General features: G+C 49.8%; 1 protein-coding gene across 10 annotated transcripts in view; it reads left to right on the top strand.

Moving 5' to 3' along the window:
* phactr4a (phosphatase and actin regulator 4a) overlaps nt 1-22,951 on the top strand; it is a 54,806-nt gene that overhangs the window by 27,280 nt on the left and 4,575 nt on the right. For all 10 annotated transcript variants that reach the window (XM_064980133.1, XM_064980138.1, XM_064980132.1 and 7 more), the window contains 9 exons: nt 6,624-6,794; nt 6,949-7,029; nt 7,296-8,381; nt 8,851-9,270; nt 13,287-13,893; nt 14,101-14,348; nt 14,646-14,811; nt 20,760-20,815; nt 22,887-22,948. In XM_064980133.1, coding sequence (XP_064836205.1) covers nt 6,624-6,794; nt 6,949-7,029; nt 7,296-8,381; nt 8,851-9,270; nt 13,287-13,893; nt 14,101-14,348; nt 14,646-14,811; nt 20,760-20,815; nt 22,887-22,948 — 2,897 coding nt within the window. The remainder of the gene's footprint in view (nt 1-6,623; nt 6,795-6,948; nt 7,030-7,295; nt 8,382-8,850; nt 9,271-13,286; nt 13,894-14,100; nt 14,349-14,645; nt 14,812-20,759; nt 20,816-22,886; nt 22,949-22,951) is intronic.

The raw sequence follows: 22,951 nt of genomic DNA on the forward strand, positions 1-22,951 counted from the left end.
AACTCCTCTCTTCCCCTCTCTCTCTCTCCCCCCACCTGGTTTTTACGACACAACATGGGATTTTTTTGTTAACAGTGGTGCTGGGAGTGCAAGGCACCATGCTGTATCACAACCGGCCGTAATTGTACGCCACCCTATGAGACTGCCAATTGGCCCACTTCGTCCGGGTTTGGCCGGTGTAGGCCGTCATTGTAGATAAGAATTTGTTCTTACCTGACTTGTCTAGTTAAAAGAAATCTGCCGTTGTCTGTTTCTCAGGATTCCATCATTAATTATGATGCTGTACCATTTGCCTAGCCTAAAGCCCCCATCGTTCCTCTCTAATATACAGAGACAAACACAGAAACCTGTTTTTGCCGCTGTGACTGTCTGTCAGAGGGCGGAACACATAACTGTTGAATTTGGACAACTTGACTGCTCCATAGTAAACTGTGTGCAGGGAGGGGTCTCTTGATGGTGTGGTGGCTCAGTGTAGTTTATTAGGCTTGGATTGTGAGTTCTAGTCAGTGAGAAGAACACATTACAGTTGGATTTAGGCCTAATTGTCTCTGTACCATGCTGAGTTTAGGTGGGGGTGGTGGCTCATCTGAAATTGTCTTAAACGGGTTGGAATAAAACAGCATGCTACTTTCTGTGGACAAAGTCATCTCCATATTATCCTGCTTCTTCTTGTGCTCAAGTTTATTGGGCTTGTATTGTGAGTTTCTACTCCGTCTTTAACTTAGCCCCTGTAGGTTTATTTGCTTAGTAAAAATGTGAACCACATGACACGGTCTGGTCAGTCAGTGTTTGCTGTGTCATGTTGTGGACTTTAATAGGTTAGCATTGTTTTGTTGTGCACTGTACTTTCAACTCTTTAATAACTAAACAAATTGCATGCCTTGGTTTAGCTATTTGTTTCTGAACAACTGGGTTTTATATTGGAGCCCGTTGGGGAATGTTAATGTAGTGTAGGCCAAGTATTAGTTGGAATTGCATACTTTACACTGACTTGGTAATGTAGTTATTACATACAATAAACTTGTAACACATGGTGGCAAATACAGTGGAGCACGTGCAGTACATTCGGAAAGTATTCAGACCCCTTCCCTTTTCCCACATTTTATGTTACAACCTTGTTCTAAAAATGATACAATAATGACAAAGCGAAAACAGGTTTTTAGAAATTTGTGCAAATGTGTAATAGAACAGATACATTTTCATAAGTATTCGGACCCTTTGCTTTGAGAAAAACCAAGCCATGAGGTTGAAGGAATTGTCCGTAGAGCTCCGAGACAGAATTTTGTCAAGGCACAGATCTGGGGAAGGGTACCAAAAAATGTATGCAGCATTGAAGGTCTCCCAAGAGCACTGTGGCCTCCATCATTCTTAAATGGAAGAAGTTTGGAACCACCAAGGCTCTTCCTAGAGTTGGCTACCCAGTCAAACTGAGCAAGCGGGGGAGAAGGGCCTTGGTCATGGAGGTGACCAAGAACCCGATGGTCACACTGACAGAGCTCCAGAGTTCCTCTGTGGAGATGGGAGAACCTTCTAGAAGGACAACCATCTCTGCAGCACTCCACCAAACAAGCCTTTATGGTAGAGTGGTCAGACAGAAGCCACTCCTCAGTAAAAGGCACATAACAGCCCGCTTGGAGTTTGTCAAAAGGCACCTAAACAAGTTTCTCTGGTCTGATGAAACCAAGATTGAACACTTTGGCCTGAATGCCAAGCGTCACAACTGGAGGAAACCTGACACCATCCCTATGGTAAAGCATGGTGGTGGCAGCAACATGCTGTGGGGATGTTTTTCAGACTAGTCAGGGTCGAAGGAAAGATGCAAAGTACAGAGAGATCCTTGATGAAAACCTGCTCCAGAGTGCTCAGGACCTCAGACTGGGGTGAAGGTTCACCTTCCAACAGGGCAACAACCCTAAGGACACAGCCAAGACAACGACAGGAGTGGCTTCGGAACAAGTCTCAATGTCCTTGTGGCCCAGCCAGAGCCCGGACTTGAACCCGTTCGACCATCTCTGGAGAGACCTGAAAATAGCTGTGCAGTGACATAGCCCATCCAACCTGGCAGAGCTTGAGAGAATCTGCAGAGAAGAATGGGAGAAAGTTCCCAAATACAGGTGTGCCAAGCTTTGTAATGGCATACCCAAGGAGTGTCGAGGCTGTAATCGCTGCCAAAGGTGCTTCAACAAAGTACTGAGTAAAGAAGTCTGAATTTTTATGTAAATGTAATATTTTGTTTTATTCTTAACCTGTTTTTACTTTGTCATTATGGGGCATTGTGTGTCGATTGAGGGGGAAATAAAAAAATATATATATTTTTTTTTAGAATAAGGCTGTAACGTAACAAACTGGAAAAAGTGAAGGAGTCTGAATTCTTTCTGTATGCACTGTAAGTATAATTGTATTTATTTTCTACAGTACTCTCCTGTGCATGCTTCCCTCCATGTGTATATGGTATACCACCACTGTGCTATGCTCATAGCAATAGAATGTCATTCGAACTTCATGGCTACACTACTCAATGCAGTTGTCAGAAACTATGTTGACTCAGTGCGTGTCATGTCATTGTTATGGGTCATTTACCTTATGGACCATTCAGTATGACTGCTGGTTGAGTAAGAGCAAACCAAGGCTTCTCTAGCAGCTCTCTGCTTCTCTCTGCTTGTCATGTTCACCACGAAACAATGGGTACATTCACCTTGACAATATTGTCACAGATTTCTGTTCAAACAAGACGTGTGTGTTGTAAAATATGTAGCCTGCATGCCAGTAAGACAGTGCTCAGCCTGTAGATGGATGTCAAACTGTTTCTTTGATGTCCTGTCAGTCTCTGTGGAGCAGTGGCCTGTCAGTCTCTGTGGAGCAGTGGTTACCATCAGTCTGTCCAGGGTTGTTTGACTGTGCCGTCACCTTTTATTCCCCAACTCTGATACCTGTTTTCTCTTCTCACGTTGTCGCGTTCTATTGTAACACAAGTACGCCTCGCCCCACACAGAGTCCCTTCCAGCACCAATTAGTGTCTGTCTGTCCAGGAACAGCTGTGAGGCTAATGTGTTTGACAGAGGGAAGGTTCAATGCCCACCACCGCTCCCTGTCCCCCACATCACTGCAGTGCCATACAGTTCAGGTTAGGACCTCTTGGTCAACTGGGGATCACACGAGACCCATATAGGAACTAAACGGACAAACAGACTTGTTTATCTCAAAGAGATACATGGTTGTGCATTTGAAGGGACTTAAAAAGGAACACTCATTTTGAATGAGATGAATCATTCACAGCAACGTAAACTAAGGCTTAGACTTCATCCGAAATGAGTTAATGTACTATACAGTGCAGCTAAGCTGACAGTTATGGTAACTTGGCATAGTGATTGCTGGTGTTTTGAAGTTCAGTTGGTATTGATAGTTCTTGTGACCATGATAAAGTATGATTCCTCAGTTGTTCCTGTATGGAACTGTCTGTACCCAAATGAAATGTAATATCCTGAGCTTTGCTGCTGCTACATTTAGCTTAGACTAACCTTGAGAAGAACAACAGTATTGCTGGGAACTGCATCTCTGAGTGTTCACTGTTTCCAGACCAGCACAATTACCATGTGGCCTGGATGTGGAACTACAGTATTTACAGTATATATTATGCATACTAGATGCATATTCTCAGATGAATATTGGCATTAGGTCTGACGTAATCTTCAGGCTAGATGCTACAGACAAAACAACTGACCTCAAAGTTCTGGTGGGATTCTCTAATTGTTATGTTTTTGCTGGCACTGACTGGCTTGTCTCGCTCACTCTCAAACTGTTTTCTGTGGAACTGGTGCCTGCCTTCCACAGGGATATCAACACTCTAATTTCCCCCCTTATGAATCCTGGCCCCGTTTCGCACGACTTCCCATGTCTTGTCTCCGACCCCTCTCTTTTTGCTGTTTTGCTCTCCCGCTTTCTTTCTCTTTCCTCTCTCTCCCTCTCTCTACCCGTCTTTTATAACATTATCTATTTGTTTAACAAACGCCCTCAGTGAATTGCACTGGTATGCTGTTTTTAGCATTCATTTACTATTTAGGGGCATGATATACATGTGTCTGTCTGTCTCTGTCTCTGTCTGTCTGATAATTTTACACAGACAATCAAGTGAATTCGATCGGTTTCTCTCCGCTTACCTTTCATCCCTCTTTCTCATGCCAGGGTGTTTTCTGGTAAGAGTCAGAATACAGAGGGATGAATGAATGAAATTGAGGATGCAAATTGCCACTGTCGCCCATAGACTGGACTGTTGTGACCTCATCAATATAAGGCCGATGACTGTAACATATGTCTGGTGTTTTTATATAGATCTCATGCAATTCAAAGCTTCCTGGTTTGTTCCTTAGGGAGTGACTCAGTCAGTCAACCATCAACATGCTGTATGTCCTAAGCACTGTCCTCTTGTGCAGCAAGTGTGTGTACGTGTGGTTGACTTATCACCTAAGAATGTGTGGATATTTCACGCCCATAATAAGTCTTCCTTGCTCTATTGCATGGTTTACAGCAGCATGTGACGTCATCAGCTGGAGACCAGTTATGAGTCATGATTTCTGGGAGACGAACCTTATCCTCTCCAATGTGTTGCTTGTTTGTTTTTTCTGCTCTCTGTCTGCAGTTTCTGTAGTAATTATGTTTGTACTTTTGACAGGAAGTGTGTTGGGCTTATGTTTGTATTGAAACCATATTGAAACCATCCCACACTCTTTCCATGCTGGTGGGGAGAAGTCTCAGTTCAATGTTAGAAACTCGGCAGCCAATAAGAGTGGAATTCAGAGCAGCCTTCAGCTTTAAGCCTGGCTAAGTCTGTATTGTGGTCTAGTATAACACTCTGTACAGTCGTGGCAAAAAGTTGAGAATTACATAAATATTAATTTTCAAAGTCTGCTGCCTCAGTTTGTATGATGGCAATTTGCATATACTCCAGAATGTTATGAAGAGTGATCAGATGAATTGCAATTAATTGCAAAGTCCCTCTTTGCCATGCAAATGAACTGAATCCCCCAAAAACATTTCCACTGCATTTCAGCCCTGCCACAAAAGAACCAGCTGACATGTCAGTGATTCTCTCGTTAACACAGATGTGAGTGTTGATGAGGACAAGGCTGGAGATCACTCTGTCATGCTGATTGAGTTTGAATAACAAACTGGAAGCTTCAAAAGGAGGGTGGTGCTTGGAATCATTGTTATTCTTATGTCAACCATGGTTACCTGCAAGGAAACACCTGCCGTCATCATTGCTTTGCACAAAAAGGTCTTCACAGGCAAGGATATTGCTGCCAGTGAGATTGCACCTAAATCAACCATTTTATCGCATCAAGAACAATTGAACAGAGAGCTGTTCAATTGTTGTGAAGAAGGCTTCAGGGCGCCCAAGAAAGTCCAGCAAGCGCCAAGACCGTCTCCTAAAGTTGATTCAGCTGCGGGATCGGGGCACCACCAGTACAGAGCTTGCTCAGGAATGGCAACGGGCAGGTGTGAGTGCATCTGCACGCACAGTGAGGCGAAGACTAATGGAGGATGGCCTGGTATCAAGAAGGGCAGCAAAGAAGCCACTTCTCTCCAGGAAAAACATCAGGGACAGACTGATATTCTGCAAAAGGTACAGGGATTGGACTGCTAAGGACTGGGGTAAAGTCATTTTCTCTGAATCCCCTTTCCGATTTGTTTGGGGCATCCGGAAAAAAGCTTGTCCGGAGAAGACGAGGTGAGTGCTGCCATCAGTGCTGTGTCATGCCAACAGTAAAGCATCCTTAGACCATTCATGTGTGGGGTTGCTTCTCAGCTAAGGGAGTGGGCTCACTCACAATTTTGCCAAAGAACACAGCCATGAATAAAGAATGGTACCAACACATCCTCCGAGAGCAACTTCTCCCAATCATCCAGGAACAGTTTGGTGACGAACAATGCCTTATCCAGCATGATGGAGCACCTTGCCAGAAGGCAAAAGTGATAACAGTGGCTCGAGGAACAAAACATTGATATTTTGGGTTCATGGCCAGGAAACTCCCCTGACCTTAATCACATTGAACGTGTGGTCAATCCTCAAGAGGCAGGTGGACAAACAACAACCCACAAATTCCGACAAACTCCAAGCATTGATTGTGCAAGAATGGGCTGCCATCAGTCAGGATGTGGCTCAGAAGTTAATTGACAGCATGCCAGGGCGTATTGCAGAGGTCTTGAAAAAGAAGGGTCAACACTGCAAATATTGACTCTTTGCATCAACTTCATGTAATTGTCAATAAAAGCCTTTGTAATTATACTTCAGTATTCCATAGTAACATCGGACAAAAATATCTAAACACTGAAGCAGAAAACTTTGACGCAAATATTAATTTCTACATTCTCAAAACGTTTGGCCACGACTGTACTTTAACATTAGAATGGAATGTAGCAACAACCAGCTCAGGCCTAGTTCATACTGTAACGTTACTGTTGAAGACATACTGTAGAGTTAGTTAGGGCCCAGTCTATAGAGGAAAATCAATCCCTTTTTACGAATAGGGCAGCAGTAGGCCTATTATAATTTTCTATCCCCCTTGCCTTCATCTTATATCTTGTAATAAGCATCATGCCATTCCCCTCCCTCTCTCCCTCTCTAGATGATGAGGTGGACTTGCAGCATAGTACGACAGGGAGCGAGGGGGGGAACTCATCAGGTGAAACCCCTCCCTCCAAACGCAAGGGCAAGTTCTCCAGCTTTGGCAATATGTTCAAGCCCTGGAAGTGGAGGAAGAAGAAGAGCAGTGAGACGTTTCTGGAAACCTCAATAGGTACCTACCCTTTAGAAATAGTAACCTTGATGTATGGATTGTACAACTGTAAGGACCTGTTATCTTAAGTCAGCTCAAGTCTTCATGGTCTCAGACAATGTTACTCATCAAGCCACCTCTGTTACGGGAAAATTAAACATTTGTTTACTTTCAGTGTTGGAGAGGAAGATCTCGGTAAGGAGACCTCGTCAGGAGCTGATTGACAGGGGAGTGCTGAAAGAACTTCCAGAGAATGGTATGCAGACCAATGCCCGTATCCACAAAGCCCTTTAGATCATAATGAATATGATTTAATGGAAAGATCCTAGCTCTGCACTCCGACTCTGAGATGCTATGTGCATACGGGCCCTGATAGGTAAAGGACCTACAGAGATACTAGTGGCCTATATTTTATGAACGAGAAACAAAACTATAGTAGGGTAACAATTTTAGAGAATATTGATGTAGAGAATATCTTTGCTGACCTCAAATTCCTTATCCGTATGTGTTTCTGTGTGACAGAGAGCAACGATGTGAACCACTCCAAAGTTCCCGGGGTGAAGAATGGCCAGCCAGTATCCATGGACGTTGACCGGGTCTCAGAGTCGGGGGTGAGGGGGTCGCGGGGGGAGCCAGGCCCAGGGCTCAACCCCACTTGGCTGCCCCAGGGAGTGGACCCCCGGCGGGGCACTGTCCCTTCAGACGACCCCCGGAGCAGGATCAGGGTGTCCTCCGATGCCTCTCGCTCCAACCGAGCCCCACTGGACGTTGACTCGCACGCCAGGCTATCGGCCATAGATCTGGAGAGACGGAGCAGACTGCCCTCTGACGTGTCGGAGAGGAAAGGAGGGTCACTACCGAGAGGACCTGCTCCAGAGGATGGGAAGCATCGGAGAGAGGGGAAAGAGGACAAGCGAGAGGAGAGGCGAGACGGGAAAGAGGAGAGGCGAGACGGGAAAGAGGAGAGGCGAGACGGGAAAGAGGAGAGGCGAGACGGGAAAGAGGAGAGGCGAGACGGGAAAGAGGAGAGGCGAGACTGGAAAGAGGAGAGGCGAGACGGGAAAGAGGAGAGGCGAGACGGGAAAGAGGAGAGGCGAGAGAGGAGAGATTTGAAAGAGGAAAGGAAAGAGAGGAGAGATCCTTGTGATGAGAGAGAAAGAAAGGATCAGAGGGAGGAGAGATACCGGGAGGGAGGCGAACGGAGGGATGATAAAGACAAGGAAAAGAGAGACAGGAGAGATGACAGGGAAAGGAGGGACAGAGATTATCGAGAGGAGGAGAAGAGAGATGATCGAGAGAGGAGGGATGACAAGAGAATCGATTGTGAAAGGCGAGATGCTCGTGATCGCAGGGACGATGGAGAGGAGAAGGACAGGAGAAGGAGTCCTAGGACTGGGAAAACAGAGACTGTCTTGAGACCTGTAGAAGGGAGTCGTCCGGTGGTCAGACCCCACTCTGAGATGGAGCTGAGGCCCAGTTTCCAGAAGACCTCCTCAGAGGACCGCCGTAGCAAGGTCCGCCCTGCCTCCGAGACTTACAGTGGAAGCACCTTGCCCAGGTACATGCCATCTGAGGAGACCAAACGAGGGGAGACCCACGGAAGAGCAGGTAAGAAACTGCCTGGGATGTGTAAGTAAATCCTCTCACTTGTACGTCTGAAGGTTGCTCTTCAGGTGTTGAAGTTCAATTATTAGTGGAAAAAATAATTTTAAAGCAGTTTATTGGGCACTTTGCAAGGGCAGTGTCTGCTAGTTGAGTGTCTAGGAGATTCTTTCAAATCTACTGTGTTGTGTATATATGGTAACTTGTAAATCTCCTTGTTCTCACCCCTTTGAAAGGTGTGAGGACTTGACCAGTATCCGTCTTTAGTTAGACAATAAGCAGCTTTTTAACAGATTAACTAACGTTGAGTTGCAGCTTATCTCAGCTCTGTGTTCAGCACTGTACAGTAACAGTGTGTGTTTGAGGCTGCACTTTGAGCCCCAAGGACCAGGTGGAATAGAAACACTTATTATCCTTCTGACATCCGGTCTGTCTCCGTGTTTTGTCTCTGTCGGTCTCCGTGTTTTGTCTGTAGAGTCCACTGGTGTCCACTTTGCCCCAGGCCCCACCCCAGACCCTGACTCCGCCTTTAACTCCTCTTCCTCCTGGAGAGCTCAGCCTCCTGCCAAACAGACCATGCTCCCTCCCAAGGGCCAACCCACCACTACCACCTCCACGGAGCCTGGCCGGACCTCCACCCCACCTTCTTCCTCCTCCTCCTCAACTTCCTCCACCTCCTCTGCAATAGCGGTGGCCAAGCCACCCAGGACTGTTTCCCTGGTCATCAGTGATGACCCTCCTCCCAGCCCCGTCCCCCCTGCGCGGTTCAGCCATGTACCCCCATCCTTCGCCCCGGGAGAGTCGGCCACCCCTCCCCCTGTACCCCCCCATGCCAAGCAGCCACCTGTACCCCCACCCAAACCCACCAACCGCAACAGCAACCTCGCTCCGCTTGGTGAGTTTACCCTGATTCTGCTCCCTGTATGTACTGCTGTTTCACTCCATATGTTACTGGTTATCATTGTTTTGCGTAGGTTTATGGATGAGGTAAGTCCGGTACCCCTCAAGTAAAGTGTTACAATTACATTTGACCTTTTTGAACCCAAATCAATGACTCTGGTGTTTCTAAGTGTCCTGTTTCAACAGAATATGTCCTCCTGCAGTATAGTGGTTGGTCTCGATGTGTTCTGAAACACAGGGTGTTCTATGCAGTACTTAGGCATTTTCTCAATTGGATTTGCTCAACTCCTGCATCCTCTCTCACATCCTTTCGAAAAAAGTCTTAAGTTAATCGAGGAGAGGGAATGTGGAAGAAAATGCGTTTGTATGAAATGACTGTCCTCCACTCACATCAGGCAAATTACTTTTACAGGGGTGGATCCCAAAATAAATGTATAATTGGTTTTTATTACTTTATGTTAGTTTAGCAAGACATTTTTGTAGATAAAATGATAATTAGCATATAATTTTTAAACGTTTGCATCATTTTCTCCTTCGAGGAAACAATGGTATGTGGCAGAGTTTAAAACTCTTCCGTAAAGGACTTGAGTAAGATATACTTGTGCTTCTTCGGCAAAACAAGGCTATTGAGGAGGGGAGGACCATCTTCCATATGCCTACTAACGAATTGACACGTTCCTCGACCACTCATCGGTTTTCCGGTCACAGAGTAGAGAGGGCGGAGGACAGACTTATGTACAAACAAGAAAAGGCCCTAGTCTGCAGTTTGTGTACAGCGAGACAGTCTCCAAAGAGAGGGGAAGGCAAGGGCTTTTCTTTACTGGGGTTATTCCAGTTCAGCTCTCACACACACACACACACACACACACAATGCTGTGCTGGCGCTCTTCCAACAGGCCTGGAGCAACTCCAGAGCATCCAGGGCTCTGATTGGCTGCCTCAGTTTTCCATATCCGCTGCCCTAGGTCTGGAGCCCATTCCAACAGTCTGTATAGTAACAGTTGTTGTGACTAGGGCTGTTGTGGTGACCGGTAATTAGTAGCCTACCAAACTTGCTAACAGCCAGGTACTCAGCACTCTATTATCCTTCTAATCACTCTGGCATCAATGAAAATCTAATCAAAGACTTCATGAGAGCCCATGAGCTCATGTTGCGCAACATTTCTATAGGCTATAAAATGGTGATGGCCTCAATTAAAGAGAGGTGGATCCCATTAGATTTCTATATTTATTTTTCTATTTTTTTAAATTTGACCTTTTATTTAACTAGGCAAGTCAGTTAAGAACAAATTCTTATTTTCAATGACGGCCTAGGAACAGTGGGTTAACTGTCTGTTCAGGGGCAGAACGACAGATTTATACCTTGTCAGCTCGGGGGTTTGAACTTGCAAGCTTCCGGTTACTAGTCCAATGCTCTAACCACTAGGCTACCCTGCCGCGCCGGCGGCCTACTAGGCCTACTGTATTTATTTCTCAACTTTCCTAATATTGAGCAAATATTAAGAACATTGCTTATCTTTACAACAGGAGTATAGCCTACCTGGTTGGTATTAAAGTGAACTACAGGAAAAGCGTCCTCCATTACCTATTTAAGTGCAAAGATTACATGTATTTTTTCACCTGCCCCTGTTTTTAAAACAGATGCATGACAATGGTCCATTCTAAATCAAAACACATTTCACAAATATTATTTAGTATATGTAAAGACAAGATTACATCAAGAATAGTCTGATGGGTGACAATATTAGCCTATCACTTGTGAATGATATATTATCACCTGTGAACATTGCCCAGCTTAAGGCAAAAAACAATGCTTTTTTCTTATTTTAACTTTTTCGAGTCCTCGTCCACACCTAATGTAGCCTAGCCCAAAGGCCAATATGTTTTGATAAGGTTTGCATCACAGCTAAAATGACCAAATAGCTCCTTAAAATGAAGTACATGAACCCGCTTTCCAACCGGTGTGGAGCCTAACTGGCAGACATAAGCAGCACGAGTTTCAAGTTTGGGGAAGATCATTTTCACCATTTAAAAATGAACCTAATAAAAGCATTACATGCATAACTGCATTTGTGGTCACTTTTGATAAAGCGGTTTTCCCACTAATGTAACATTGGCGCTTCTAGTCTACTGCCGTGTGCATTGCTGTGCTTATGGTGTGAAGCAGGCAGCACTCAGGGAGAAGGCCTGCAAAAGGCATGGATTCTTTTTAGGGTACATTATTTCCACACAAAGGGGATGCCGCCGGGAAATTCAAAGCATTATCAGGTGCTTCTCAAATTGTGAATGAGAGACTGATGAAGTGTGAACAGCCTGCGCAAAAAAACAAAGCAGAGCTCATGCCTTTCAAGTGACTTTTTTTGAAATCATCAGTAGTCGCATCATGCAGCCTTACAATGTATTAAACATCTTAACATATAGCCCAATGTTTGTAGAACAACTAAAGGTACATTATTAACACTAAATTAAGCATATAGGAGTACCTACTTCGTTGTTAACCGCTCAGCACATGTCAGTGGTTTCTAGGCTGTGTGTGGAAGCCAGGAGATGCTTAATGTGTTTTTTAAATTAATGGTCAATTACCATGAGACCAACAGTTATTTTCTTGACAATCACCCTGTGATGAAATTTCGTGACCGCCACAGCCCTAGTTGTGACACAGTTAGGAAAGTCCTATGCCATTCTGAGTGCATATAGTCCTCATAGATACGTTACTTCACAATCACATCTGGCTGACAGAGTTGTGTACAGCTGAATTTTTAGTAATCATTATGTGGATCTCCTCCCTGAGGCTTTCTGAGTCTGTATTCTGATTGACTGCTACACTGACACACAGTGCATGTCTCCTGGCTAATGATTATGTAACCCTGCCATTGGTCGTATACCATACAGGATCCACAGAATGCAAACATCCATTCTGTCACTGCAAGAGAGAGCAGGTTTATGTATCACAGTATATACATACAATAGGCCAACGTCCTCACCAGTCTGTCAACAGACAATCATGCTGCCTGGCAGTTTTCTATATCCGAAGCCTATCTTTAGGTTAGATATTAGATATAATATGTTAGATATTGACGTAACAATCTGCCGAGCTGGGCAACAGTGGCCAGTTATTCAGTGTCCCGCACCTTCAACCAGCCCGCTGAAGGCCTTGACCTCTGACCTCACTCATCTCTGGCAGCATCCACATTGAATGGAGCCTCAAGGGTCCACAGTCCCCATCCTCCGCACGACTGGACAAGTTGAAGGCAGGGGGAGCTGGGCCTCCTCCCTGTCCACCAACCTCCGCTACCGACGGGCTGAACAAGCCTCAGATACCCTGTCCTGAGGGGCACAAGCCTGCCATGCCACACTGTTACGCTGTCCATCCATGGGCTTAGCACTGAATAACCGTAACCGTTCCACAGCACGTGTTGTGACACAACCAAGTCTGATGGGTTAGTCTGCCAGGAACACTGAAACAACTGTTCCCCGTTCTGCCCATAGCAAGTGATGTGAAGCACCACCAGCAAAGATTGATCGTCTCCCACTTTATTCATTGCATGTCAGATTGAGTTGTGGCTGAACTGACTGAACTAACTTGACTTGGTTGGAATGAAAACAATGCATGGAAGTTAGGCTAACTGCCAGGCAGTGTGCCCCAGCTTGTTGGTTGTCTTCTTTGACTTTAAAGAGAGGTCAAGAAAGACTGCTGAGGCGTGTGAAATGACTTGAAAATAATGGATTAAGACTAGTAAAATGCTTTTCAGGTTGTTTTCAAATTCCGGTTTTGATACTGCACGGAATGATTTTCATCTGAACCATAGGATAAGATATGGGCCATGCTGCTAATATCCACATTTGATATCATCATGATTTAAAAAATATATCCCATCCATCCACAGGTTAAAAATGCATTGTGCCTTCATGAAACTAAACAACTCATCATAATCCTTTTAACCAGTTTGCTTAAGTTCTGTCCTTGTAAATGACCATTATTCATTCTGTTGTGTGTTTTTTGTTCCATAGCGGAGTTCTCTCAGGCTGGCAGTGGTGTCATCGTGTTTCCTGCCCCCACCAGGTGCTCTCCACCCACTCCGCCCAAGAGGATGACCCCGGTCACCAAGAGCCTCTCCGACGACACGTCCCTTGAGGCAGAGACCTCTTTCCCATCTCGTTCTTCCCCATCTCGTTCTTCCCCTGTTCCAGTCCCCATACCTACTGTCTCTGTACCCCCCAGCGCTGACCAAGATGCCAATCGGGACACCCTTAAGGCAGTAGGCTTCCAACTACCCACCTCTGACCCTGTACCACGACCTCTGTCCCATATACCCATGTCCACTCCTAGCTCCCACCCCCACCTACCTCTCCCCAACTCTGTCTCCGTCCCCCTCCCTATCCATCAGCAGGATCCTCCCAGCCCTACCACAGAGCCACCCAACCACCCCCCAGCCTCAGTCCCAGCCATCCCCCTGCACATCCTGATCCAGCGGGCCCTGTGCTCCCCCAGCCTGGCCCAGGCTAACCCAGACGGATCCCAGAGAGCCCACTCCATGCTGTTTGAGTCCCCTCCAGAGTTCCTCACTGAGGCTGGAGTCCGACGCTCTCTACCCATCACCATAGAACTGCTCAGACTGTGAGTGCTGAACTTATCATGCTTCCATAATGTCACAGCATGTCTATTAACCACAATATCAACTGGAACAATATTGAGCTAAAAATGTGGCTCCAATCATAACAGAAAAATTATAGACATACTTCAAACACACGATCATACACTATTCAACAGAGTCAGACTCAATTGTTTGCATTTGTCCCTCTTTCTTTCGATCCCTCTCTCCAGACCTGAGGATGATGACTTCAACATAGAGGAGGAGTTGGAGAAGCTTCACCCCAGGCGGATGCTGCCCTCCCAGCCCCCCAGGCAGCCTGAGCTGGAGCCCAGGAGCAGAAGGGGTCTGATGGGGGAACCCAGGGTCAGTGTGATCCCAGAGGGCCGGGGGCACGGAGACAGCAGTGAAGAGGAGACGGACTCTGACGGACCCATCCTCTACAGAGATGACGATGAAGACGAGGACGAAGATCCACCAAGTAAGTAGATCTAAAGTCTGTTGATAATATCACATGGGTCTGGTGTTTATTGTAGATCTGAAGTCTGTTGATATCACATGCGTCTGGTGTTGATTTCAATCTCAGAAGTAAAAGAAAGTACAATACTATTAGGAAGACACTCATTATTAGTGAACATCAATAAGGGGAATTAAATTTGAGCCTGTGTCTTTTGATTTTCTTCCTTCATTGTATGCATTTTACTACTTGAAAATGACTAGTCTAATGTGATGCAGAGCTCCAAGTTAAACTGTGTCTATTTTTGTCTGCACCACCCAGGTGCCTTGGCGAGCCGTGTGACGAGGAAGGACACCCTAGCCTTGAAGCTGGAGAGACAGCAGGAGAGAGAGGAGCAGGAGGAAGGAGAAGGACAGGACGGAGTCGGTTGGCAGAGCAGAGAGCAGTGGGAGGCACTCAGGAACAAGATCGGTACTACGCTCAACAGGTAACTACATCCAGAGACGGGTGTGTGCTGGGAGGGGTGTTCTGGGAGGGGTTCCCCTATCCTGTGTCGTGTGCTGGGAGGGGTGTTCCCTATCCTGAACGTGTGCCTGGGAGGGTGCTTATCCTGAACGTGTGCGTGTGTTGGGACGAACGTGTGCGTGTGTTGGGAGGGGTGTTCCCCTATCCTGAACGTGTGCGTGTGTTGGGAGGGTGTTCCCCTATCCTGAACGTGTGCGTGTGTTGGGAGGGGGTGTTCCCCTATCCTGAACGTGTGCGTGTGTTGGGAGGGGGTGCTCCCTATCCTGAACGTGTGCGTGTTCCCCTATCCTGAACGTGTGCGTGTGTTGGGAGGGGTGTTCCCCTATCCTGAACGTGTGCGTGTGTTGGGAGGGGGTGTTCCCCTCCCCTATCCTGAACGTGTGCGTGTGTTGGGAGGGGGGGGCTCCCTATCCTGAACGTGTGCGTGTGTTGGGAGGGGGTGTTCCCCTATCCTCAACGTGTGCGTGTGTTGGGAGGGGGTGTTCCCCTATCCTCAACGTGGCGTGTGTTGGGAGGGGTGTTCCCCTATCCTGAACGTGTGCGTGTGTTGGGAGGGGAACGTGTGTTCCCTATCCTGAACGTGTGCGTGTGTTGGGAGGGGTGTATCCTGAACGTGTGCGTGTGTTGGGAGGGGTGTCCTGAACAGTGCGTGTGCTCCCCTATCCTGGTGAGGTGTGTTCCCCTATCCTGAACGTGTGCGTGTGTTGGGAGGGTGTTCCCCTATCCTGAACGTGTGCGTGTGTTGGGAGGGGGTGTTCCCCTATCCTGAACGTGTGCGTGTGTTGGGAGGGGTGTTCCCCTATCCTGAACGTGTGCGTGGGGGAGGGTGTTCCCCTATCCTGAACGTGTGCGTGTGTTGGGAGGGGTGTGTCCCCTATCCTGAACGTGTGCGTGTGTTGGGAGGGGGTGCTCCCCTATCCTGAACGTGTGCGTGTGTTGGGAGGGGGTGCTCCCCTATCCCTGAATCATCAGGGGTGCTCCCCTATCCTGAACGTGTGCGTGTGTTGGGAGGGTTGGGAGGGGTGCTCCCTATCCTGAACAGTGTTGCGTGTGTTGGGGGGGGGTGTTCCCCTATCCTGTGTTGTGTTGGGAGGGGTGTTCCCCTATCCTGAACGTGTGCGTGTGTTGGGAGGGGGTGTTCCCCCTATCCTGAAGGGTGTTCCCCTATCCTGCGTGTGTTGGGAGGGGGTGTTCCCCTATCCTGAACGTGTGCGTGTGTTGGGAGGGGGTGTTCCCCTATCCCAGGTGCGTGTGTTGGGAGGGTGTTCCCCTATCCTGAACGTGTGCGTGTGTTGGGAGGGGGTGTTCCCTATCCTGAACGTGTGCGTGTGTTGGGAGGGGGTGCTCCCCTATCCTGACGTGTGCGTGTGTTGGGAGGGGGTTCTCCCTATCCTGAACGTGTGCGTGTGTTGGGAGGGTGTATCCTGAACGTGTGCGTGTGTTGGGAGGGGGTGTTCCCCTATCCTGAACGTGTGCGTGTGTTGGGAGGGGGTGCTCCCCTATCCTGAACGTGTGCGTGTGTTGGGAGGGGTGTTCCCCTATCCTGAACGTGCGTGTGTGGGAGGGGGTGTTCCCTATCCTGAACGTGTGGGAGGGGGAGGGGTGTTCCCCTATCCTGAACGTGTGCGTGTGTTGGGAGGGGTGTTCCCCTATCCTCAACAGTGTGCGTGTGTTGGGAGGGGGTGTTCCCCTATCCTGAACGTGTGCGTGTGTTGGGAGGGGGTGTTCCCCTATCCTGAACGTGTGCGTGTGTTGGGAGGGGGTGTTCCCCTATCCTGAACGTGTGTTCCCTATCCTGTGTGTGCGTGGGGGAGGGGTGTTCCCTATCCTGAACGTGTGCGTGTGTTGGGAGGGGGTGTTCCCCTATCCTGAACGTGTGCGTGTGTTGGGAGGGGGTGTATCCCCCCTATCCTGAACGTGTGCGTGTGTTGGGAGGGGGTGTTCCTATCCTGAACGTGTGCGTGTGTTGGGAGGGGTGTTCCCCTATCCTGAACGTGTGCGTGTGTTGGGAGGGGTGCTCCCCTATCCTGAACGTGTGCGTGTGTTGGGAGGGGGTGCTCCCTATCCTGAACGTGTGCGTGTGTTGGGAGGGGGTGCTCCCCTATCCTGAACGTGTGCGTGTGTTGGGAGGGGGTGTTCCCCTATCCTGAACGTGTGCGGGTGTTGGGAGGGGGTGCTCCCCTATCCTGAACGTGTGCGTGTGTTGGGAGGGGGTGTTCCCTATCCTGAACGTGTGCGTGTGTTGGGAGGGGTGGGAACGTGGGCGTGTGTTGGGAGGGGTGCTCCCCTATCCTGAACGTGTGCGTGTGTTGGGAGGGGGTGTTCCCCTATCCTGAACGTGTGCGTGTGGGAGGGGTGGGAGGGTGGTGTGGGAGGGGTGTTCCCCTATCCTGAACCGTGTGTTGGGATCCCCTATCCTGAACAGAACGGGGTGCCCCTCCCCAACAGTGCGTGTGTTTATCCTGAACGTGCGTGTGTTGGGAGGGGGTGCTCCCCTATCCTGAACGTGTTCCCCTATCCTGAACGTGTGCGTGTGTTGGGAGGGGTGTTCCCCTATCCTGAACGTGTGCGTGTGTTGGGGGGTGTTCCCTATCCTGGGGCGTGTTGGGAGGGTGTTCCCCTATCATCCTGTGTTGGGAGGGGGTGTTCCCCTATCCTGAACGTGTGCGTGTGTTGGGAGGGGGTGTTCCCCTATCATCAACAGGCGTGTGTTGGGAGGGGGTGCTCCCCTATCCTGAACGTGTGCGTGTGTTGGGAGGGGGTGTTCCCCTATCCTGAACGTGTGCGTGTGTTGGGAGGGGGTGTTCCCCTATCCTGAACGTGTGCGTGTGTTCCCCTATCCTGAACGTGTGCGTGTGTTGGGAGGGGGTGTTCCCCTATCCTGAACGTGTGCGTGTGTTGGGAGGGGGTGTTCCCCTATCCTCAACAGGCGTGTGTTGGGAGGGGGTGTTCCCCTATCCTGGGGTGTTCCCCTATCCTGAACGTGTGCGTGTGTTGGGAGGGGTGTTCCCCTATCCTGAACGTGTGCGTGTGTTGGGAGGGGGTGCTCCCTATCCTGTGTGTGTTGGGGGGTGGCGTGTGTTGGGAGGGTCCCCTATCCTGAACGTGTGCGTGTGTTGGGAGGGGGTGTGCCCCTATCCTGAACGTGTCCTGCGTGTGTTGGGAGGGGGTGTTCCCCTATCCTGAACGTGTGCGTGTGTTGGGAGGGGGTGTTCCCCCTATCCTGATCCCCCTATCCTGAACGTGTGCGTGTGTTGGGAGGGTGTTCCCCTATCCTGAACGTGTGCGTGTGTTGGGAGGGGTGTTCCCTATCCTGAACGTGTGCGTGTGTTGGGAGGGGGTGTTCCCCTATCCTGAACGTGTGCGTGTGTGTGGGGAGGGGGTGCTCCCCTATCCTGAACGTGTGCGTGTGTTGGGAGGGGGTGCTCCCCTATCCTGAACCTGTGTGCGTGTGTTGGGAGGGGGGGGTGTTCCCCTATCCTGAGGGGTGTTCGTGTGCGTGTGTTGGGAGGGTGTTCCCCTATCCTATCCTGAACGTGTGCGTGTGTTGGGAGGGGTGTCCCCTATCCTGAACCTATCATCAACAGTGCGTGTGTTGGGAGGGGGTGTTCCCCTATCCTGAACAGTGCGTGTGTTGGGGGAGGGGTGCTCCCCTATCCTGGTGTTCCCCTATCCTGATCAACAGGCGTGTGTTGGGAGGGTGCCCCTATCCTGAACGTGTGCGTGTGTTGGGATCCCTATCCTGAACGTGTGCGTGTGTTCAACAGGCGTGTGTTGGGAGGGGGTGTTCCCCTATCCTGAACGTGTGCGTGTGTTGGGAGGGGGTGTTCCCCTATCCTGAACGTGTGCGTGTGTTGGGAGGGGGTGTTCCCCTATCATCAACAGGCGTGTGTTGGGAGGGGGTGTTCCCCTATCCTGAACGTGTGCGTGTGTTGGGAGGGGGTGTTCCCCTATCCTGAACGTGTGCGTGTGTTGGGAGGGGGTGTTCCCGTGTGCGTGTGTTGGGATCCTGAACGTGTGCGTGTGTTGGGAGGGGGTGTTCCCGTGTGCGTGTGTTGGGAGGGTATCCTCCTATCCTGAACGTGTGCGTGTGTTGGGAGGGGGTGTTCCCCTATCCTCAACATCCTGGCGTGTGTTGGGAGGGGGTGCTCCCCTATCCTGAACAGTCCCTATCCTGCGTGTGTTGGGGAGGGGGTGTGCTCCCTATCATCAACAGTGTCCCCTATCATCAACAGGCGTGTGTTGGGAGGGGTGTTCCCCTATCCTGAACGTGTGCGTGTGTTGGGAGGGGGTGTTCCCCTATCCTGAACGTGTGCGTGTGTTGGGAGGGGTGCTCCCTATCCTGAACGTGGCGTGTGTTGGGAGGGGTGTTCCCCTATCCTGAACGTCGTGTGTTGGGAGGGGGTGTTCCCTATCCTGATCGTGTGCGTGTGTTGGGAGGGGGTGTTCCCCTATCCTGAACGTGTGCGTGTGTTGGGAGGGGGTGCTCCCCTATCCCGTGTGCATCCCTGAACGTGTGCGTGTGTTGGGAGGGGGTGTTCCCATCCTGAACGTGTGGCCCCATCCTGAACGTGTGCGTGTGTTGGGAGGGGTGCTCCCCTATCCTGAACGTGTGCGTGTGTTGGGATGGGATATATCCTGATGTGCGTGATTGGGAGGGGGTGCTCCCCTATCCAACAGGCGTGTGTTGGGAGGGGGTGTTCCCTATCCTGGGGTGTTGGGAGGGGGTGTTCCCTATCATCAACAGGCGTGTGTTGGGAGGGGTGTTCCCCGTATCCTGAACGTGTGCGTGTGTTGGGAGGGGGTGTTCCCCTATCCTGAACGTGTGCGTGTGTTGGGAGGGTGTTCCCCTATCATCGTGTGTTGGGAGGGGTGTTCCCCTATCAGGCGTGTGTTGGGAGGGGTGTTCCCCTATCCTGAACGTGTGTGTGTGTTGGGGGGTGTTCCCCTAGGGGTGTTCCCCTATCCCTAACGGCGTGTGTTGGGAGGGGTGTTCCCCTATCCTGAACGTCAATCCTGAACGTGTGCGTGTGTTGGGAGGCGTGTGTTGGGAGGATGTGTTCCCCTATCATCAACAGGCGTGTGTTGGGAGGGGGTGTTCCCCTATCCTGAACGTGTGCGTTGGGAGGGGTGTTCCCCTATCCTGAACGTGTGTGTGTTGGGAGGGATCCTGAACGTGCGTGTGTTGGGAGGGGGTGCCCCCTATCCTGAACGTGTGTTGGGAGGGTGCGTCCTGTGCGTGTGTTCCTGAGGGGTGTGTTCCCCTATCCTGAACGTGTGCGTGTGTTGGGAGGGTGTTCCCCTATCCTGAACGTGTGCGTGTGTTGGGAGGGGTGGGAGGGTGCGTGTGTTCCCCCTATCCTCAACAGGCGTGTGTTGGGAGGGGGTGTTCCCCTATCCTGAACGTGTGCGTGTGTTGGGAGGGGGTGCTCCCCTATCCTGAACGTGTGCGTGTGTTGGGAGGGGGTGTTCCCCTATCATCAACAGGCGTGTGTTGGGAGGGGGTGTTCCCCTATCATCAACAGGCGTGTGTTGGGAGGGGGTGTTCCCCTATCATCAACAGGCGTGTGTTGGGAGGGGTGTTCCCCTATCCTGAACGTGTGCGTGTGTTGGGAGGGGGTGTTCCCCTATCCTGAACGTGTGTGTTGGGAGGGGTGTTCGTGTGTTGGGAGGGGGTGCTCCCTATCCTGAACGTGTGCGTGTGTTGGGAGGGGTGCTCCCTATCCTGAACGTGTGCGTGTGTTGGGAGGGGGTGCTCCCCTATCCTGTGCGTGTGTTGGGAGGGGGTGTTCCCCTATCATCAACAGGCGTGTGTTGGGAGGGGGTGCTCCCCTATCCTGAACGTGTGCGTGTGTTGGGAGGGGGTGTTCCCCTATCATCAACAGGCGTGTGTTGTGTTTCTCTCATCAGGAGGTTGAGTCAGAGACCCACAGCAGAGGAGTTGGAGCAGAGAAACATCCTTCCAGGTAACTCTCTCGCTATCATATTTTTTGTCTGCATTTTTATATCATGGTTTTATTATGTTTCCAGTCAATATCAACTTCATGCTTCATTCATTTCCCCTCCTCAGTTGCTTTAATGTCTGGTACATCTAGATAGACAAGCATCTCCCTGGTTTTACTAGTAACCAAAACTGTATCTAATACAGTGTGAGATGTCAATGTGTTGTAGACATCTGCCATACATCAGTCTACCCTCTAGTGGTCTGTAAAAGTACTTCCATACAAGAAAAGATATGGCTTGCTTCACTGTAATTTGACCATTGCACTTGTTTGTTCTTGAGTTTAGCATTGGGACCAAAACGGTAGTGTCAACACTTTTTAAGAAGTTGAGATTATATTTTTGAAAACATATTTCTGCTCAGGTATCCAAAATGGAACATTTTCACGTCTTATGGTTGTCCTCAGACTACTCTGAAAGCGCTACTTAAAAGCTTTGTCCTTTGTAAAAGGACTACACAATGTGCAGAGTTCGTCTTAGACAACGGACGTCCTTGTCCCCGAGAGGGGAAAGACTGATTTAAAACAACTCCTGTGCTGTGTAGACACCAGGAGAAGCTCAGGTCCCCCCAGACCATATAATCATATTCATTATGATCTAAAAGGAAAAACAGATTCTAGATCAGCACTCCTATTCTGAGACGCTTAGTGAATATGGGTGCTGTCTGTCTCTGTCTCTCTCTGTATGCCTCTGACCGACTGCCTGCCTGCCCGCCTCTGACCGACTGCCTGCCTGCCCGCCTCTGACCGACTGCCTGCCTGCCCGCCTCTGACCGACTGCCTGCCTGCCCGCCTCTGACCGACTGCCTGCCTGCCCGCCTCTGACCGACTGCCCGCCTCTGACCGACTGCGGTGTTTCTGTCTGTCTGTCTGTCCTCTGACCGACTGCAGTGTTTCTGTCTCTGTCTGTCTGTCCTCTAACCGACTGCGGTGTTTCTGTCTGTCTGTCCTCTAACCGACTGCGGTGTTTCTGTCTGTCTGTCTGTCCTCTGACCGACTGCAGTGTTTCTGTCTCTGTCTGTCTGTCCTCTAACCGACTGCGGTGTTTCTGTCTGTCTGTCCTCTAACCGACTGCGGTGTTTCTGTCTGTCTGTCTGTCCGTCCTCTGACCGACTGCGGTGTTTTTGTCTGTCTGTCTGTCCTCTGACCGACTGCGGTGTTTCTGTCTCTGTCTGTCTGTCTGTCCTCTAACCGACTGCGGTGTTTCTGTCTCCTGTCTGTCTGTCCTCTAACCGACTGCGGTGTTTCTGTCTGTCCGTCCTCTAACCGACTGCGGTGTTTCTGTCTGTCTGTCTGTCCTCTAACCGACTGCGGTGTTTCTGTCTGTCTGTCTGTCCTCTAACCGACTGCGGTGTTTCTGTCTGTCTGTCTGTCTGTCCTCTAACCGGCTGCGGTGTTTCTGTCTGTCTGTCCTCTAACCGGCTGCGGTGTTTCTGTCTGTCTGTCCTCTAACCGACTGCGGTGTTTCTGTCTGTCTGTCTGTCCGTCCTCTAACCGACTGCGGTGTTTCTGTCTGTCCGTCCTCTAACCGACTGCGGTGTTTCTGTCTGTCTGTCCTCTAACCGACTGCGGTGTTTCTGTCTGTCTGTCTGTCCTCTAACCGGCTGCGGTGTTTCTGTCTGTCTGTCCTCTAACCGACTGCGGTGTTTCTGTCTGTCTGTCTGTCCTCTAACCGACTGCAGTGTTTCTGTTTGTCTGTCTGTCCTCTAACCGACTGCGGTGTTTCTGTCTGTCTGTCTGTCCTCTAACCGACTGCGGTGTTTCTGTCTGTCTGTCTGTCTGTCTGTCTGTCTGTCTGTCTGTCTGTCTGTCTGTCCTCTCTAACCGGCTGCGGTGTTTCTGTCTGTCTGTCCTCTAACCGACTGCGGTGTTTCTGTCTGTCTGTCCTCTAACCGACTGCGGTGTTTCTGTCTGTCTGTCTGTCTGTCCTCTAACCGACTGCGGTGTTTCTGTCTCTGTCTGTCTGTCCTCTAACCGACTGCGGTGTCTCTGTCTGTCCTCTAACCGACTGCGGTGTTTCTGTCTGGTCTTCTTGTAGCCAGGAACGAAGCTGATATCAGGGCAGAGAGGAGCGAGATCAAACGCAGACTAACGAGAAAGGTT

This window comes from Oncorhynchus masou, chromosome 12 (assembly GCF_036934945.1).
Source record: "Oncorhynchus masou masou isolate Uvic2021 chromosome 12, UVic_Omas_1.1, whole genome shotgun sequence".
Classification (NCBI taxonomy): domain Eukaryota; kingdom Metazoa; phylum Chordata; class Actinopteri; order Salmoniformes; family Salmonidae; genus Oncorhynchus; species Oncorhynchus masou.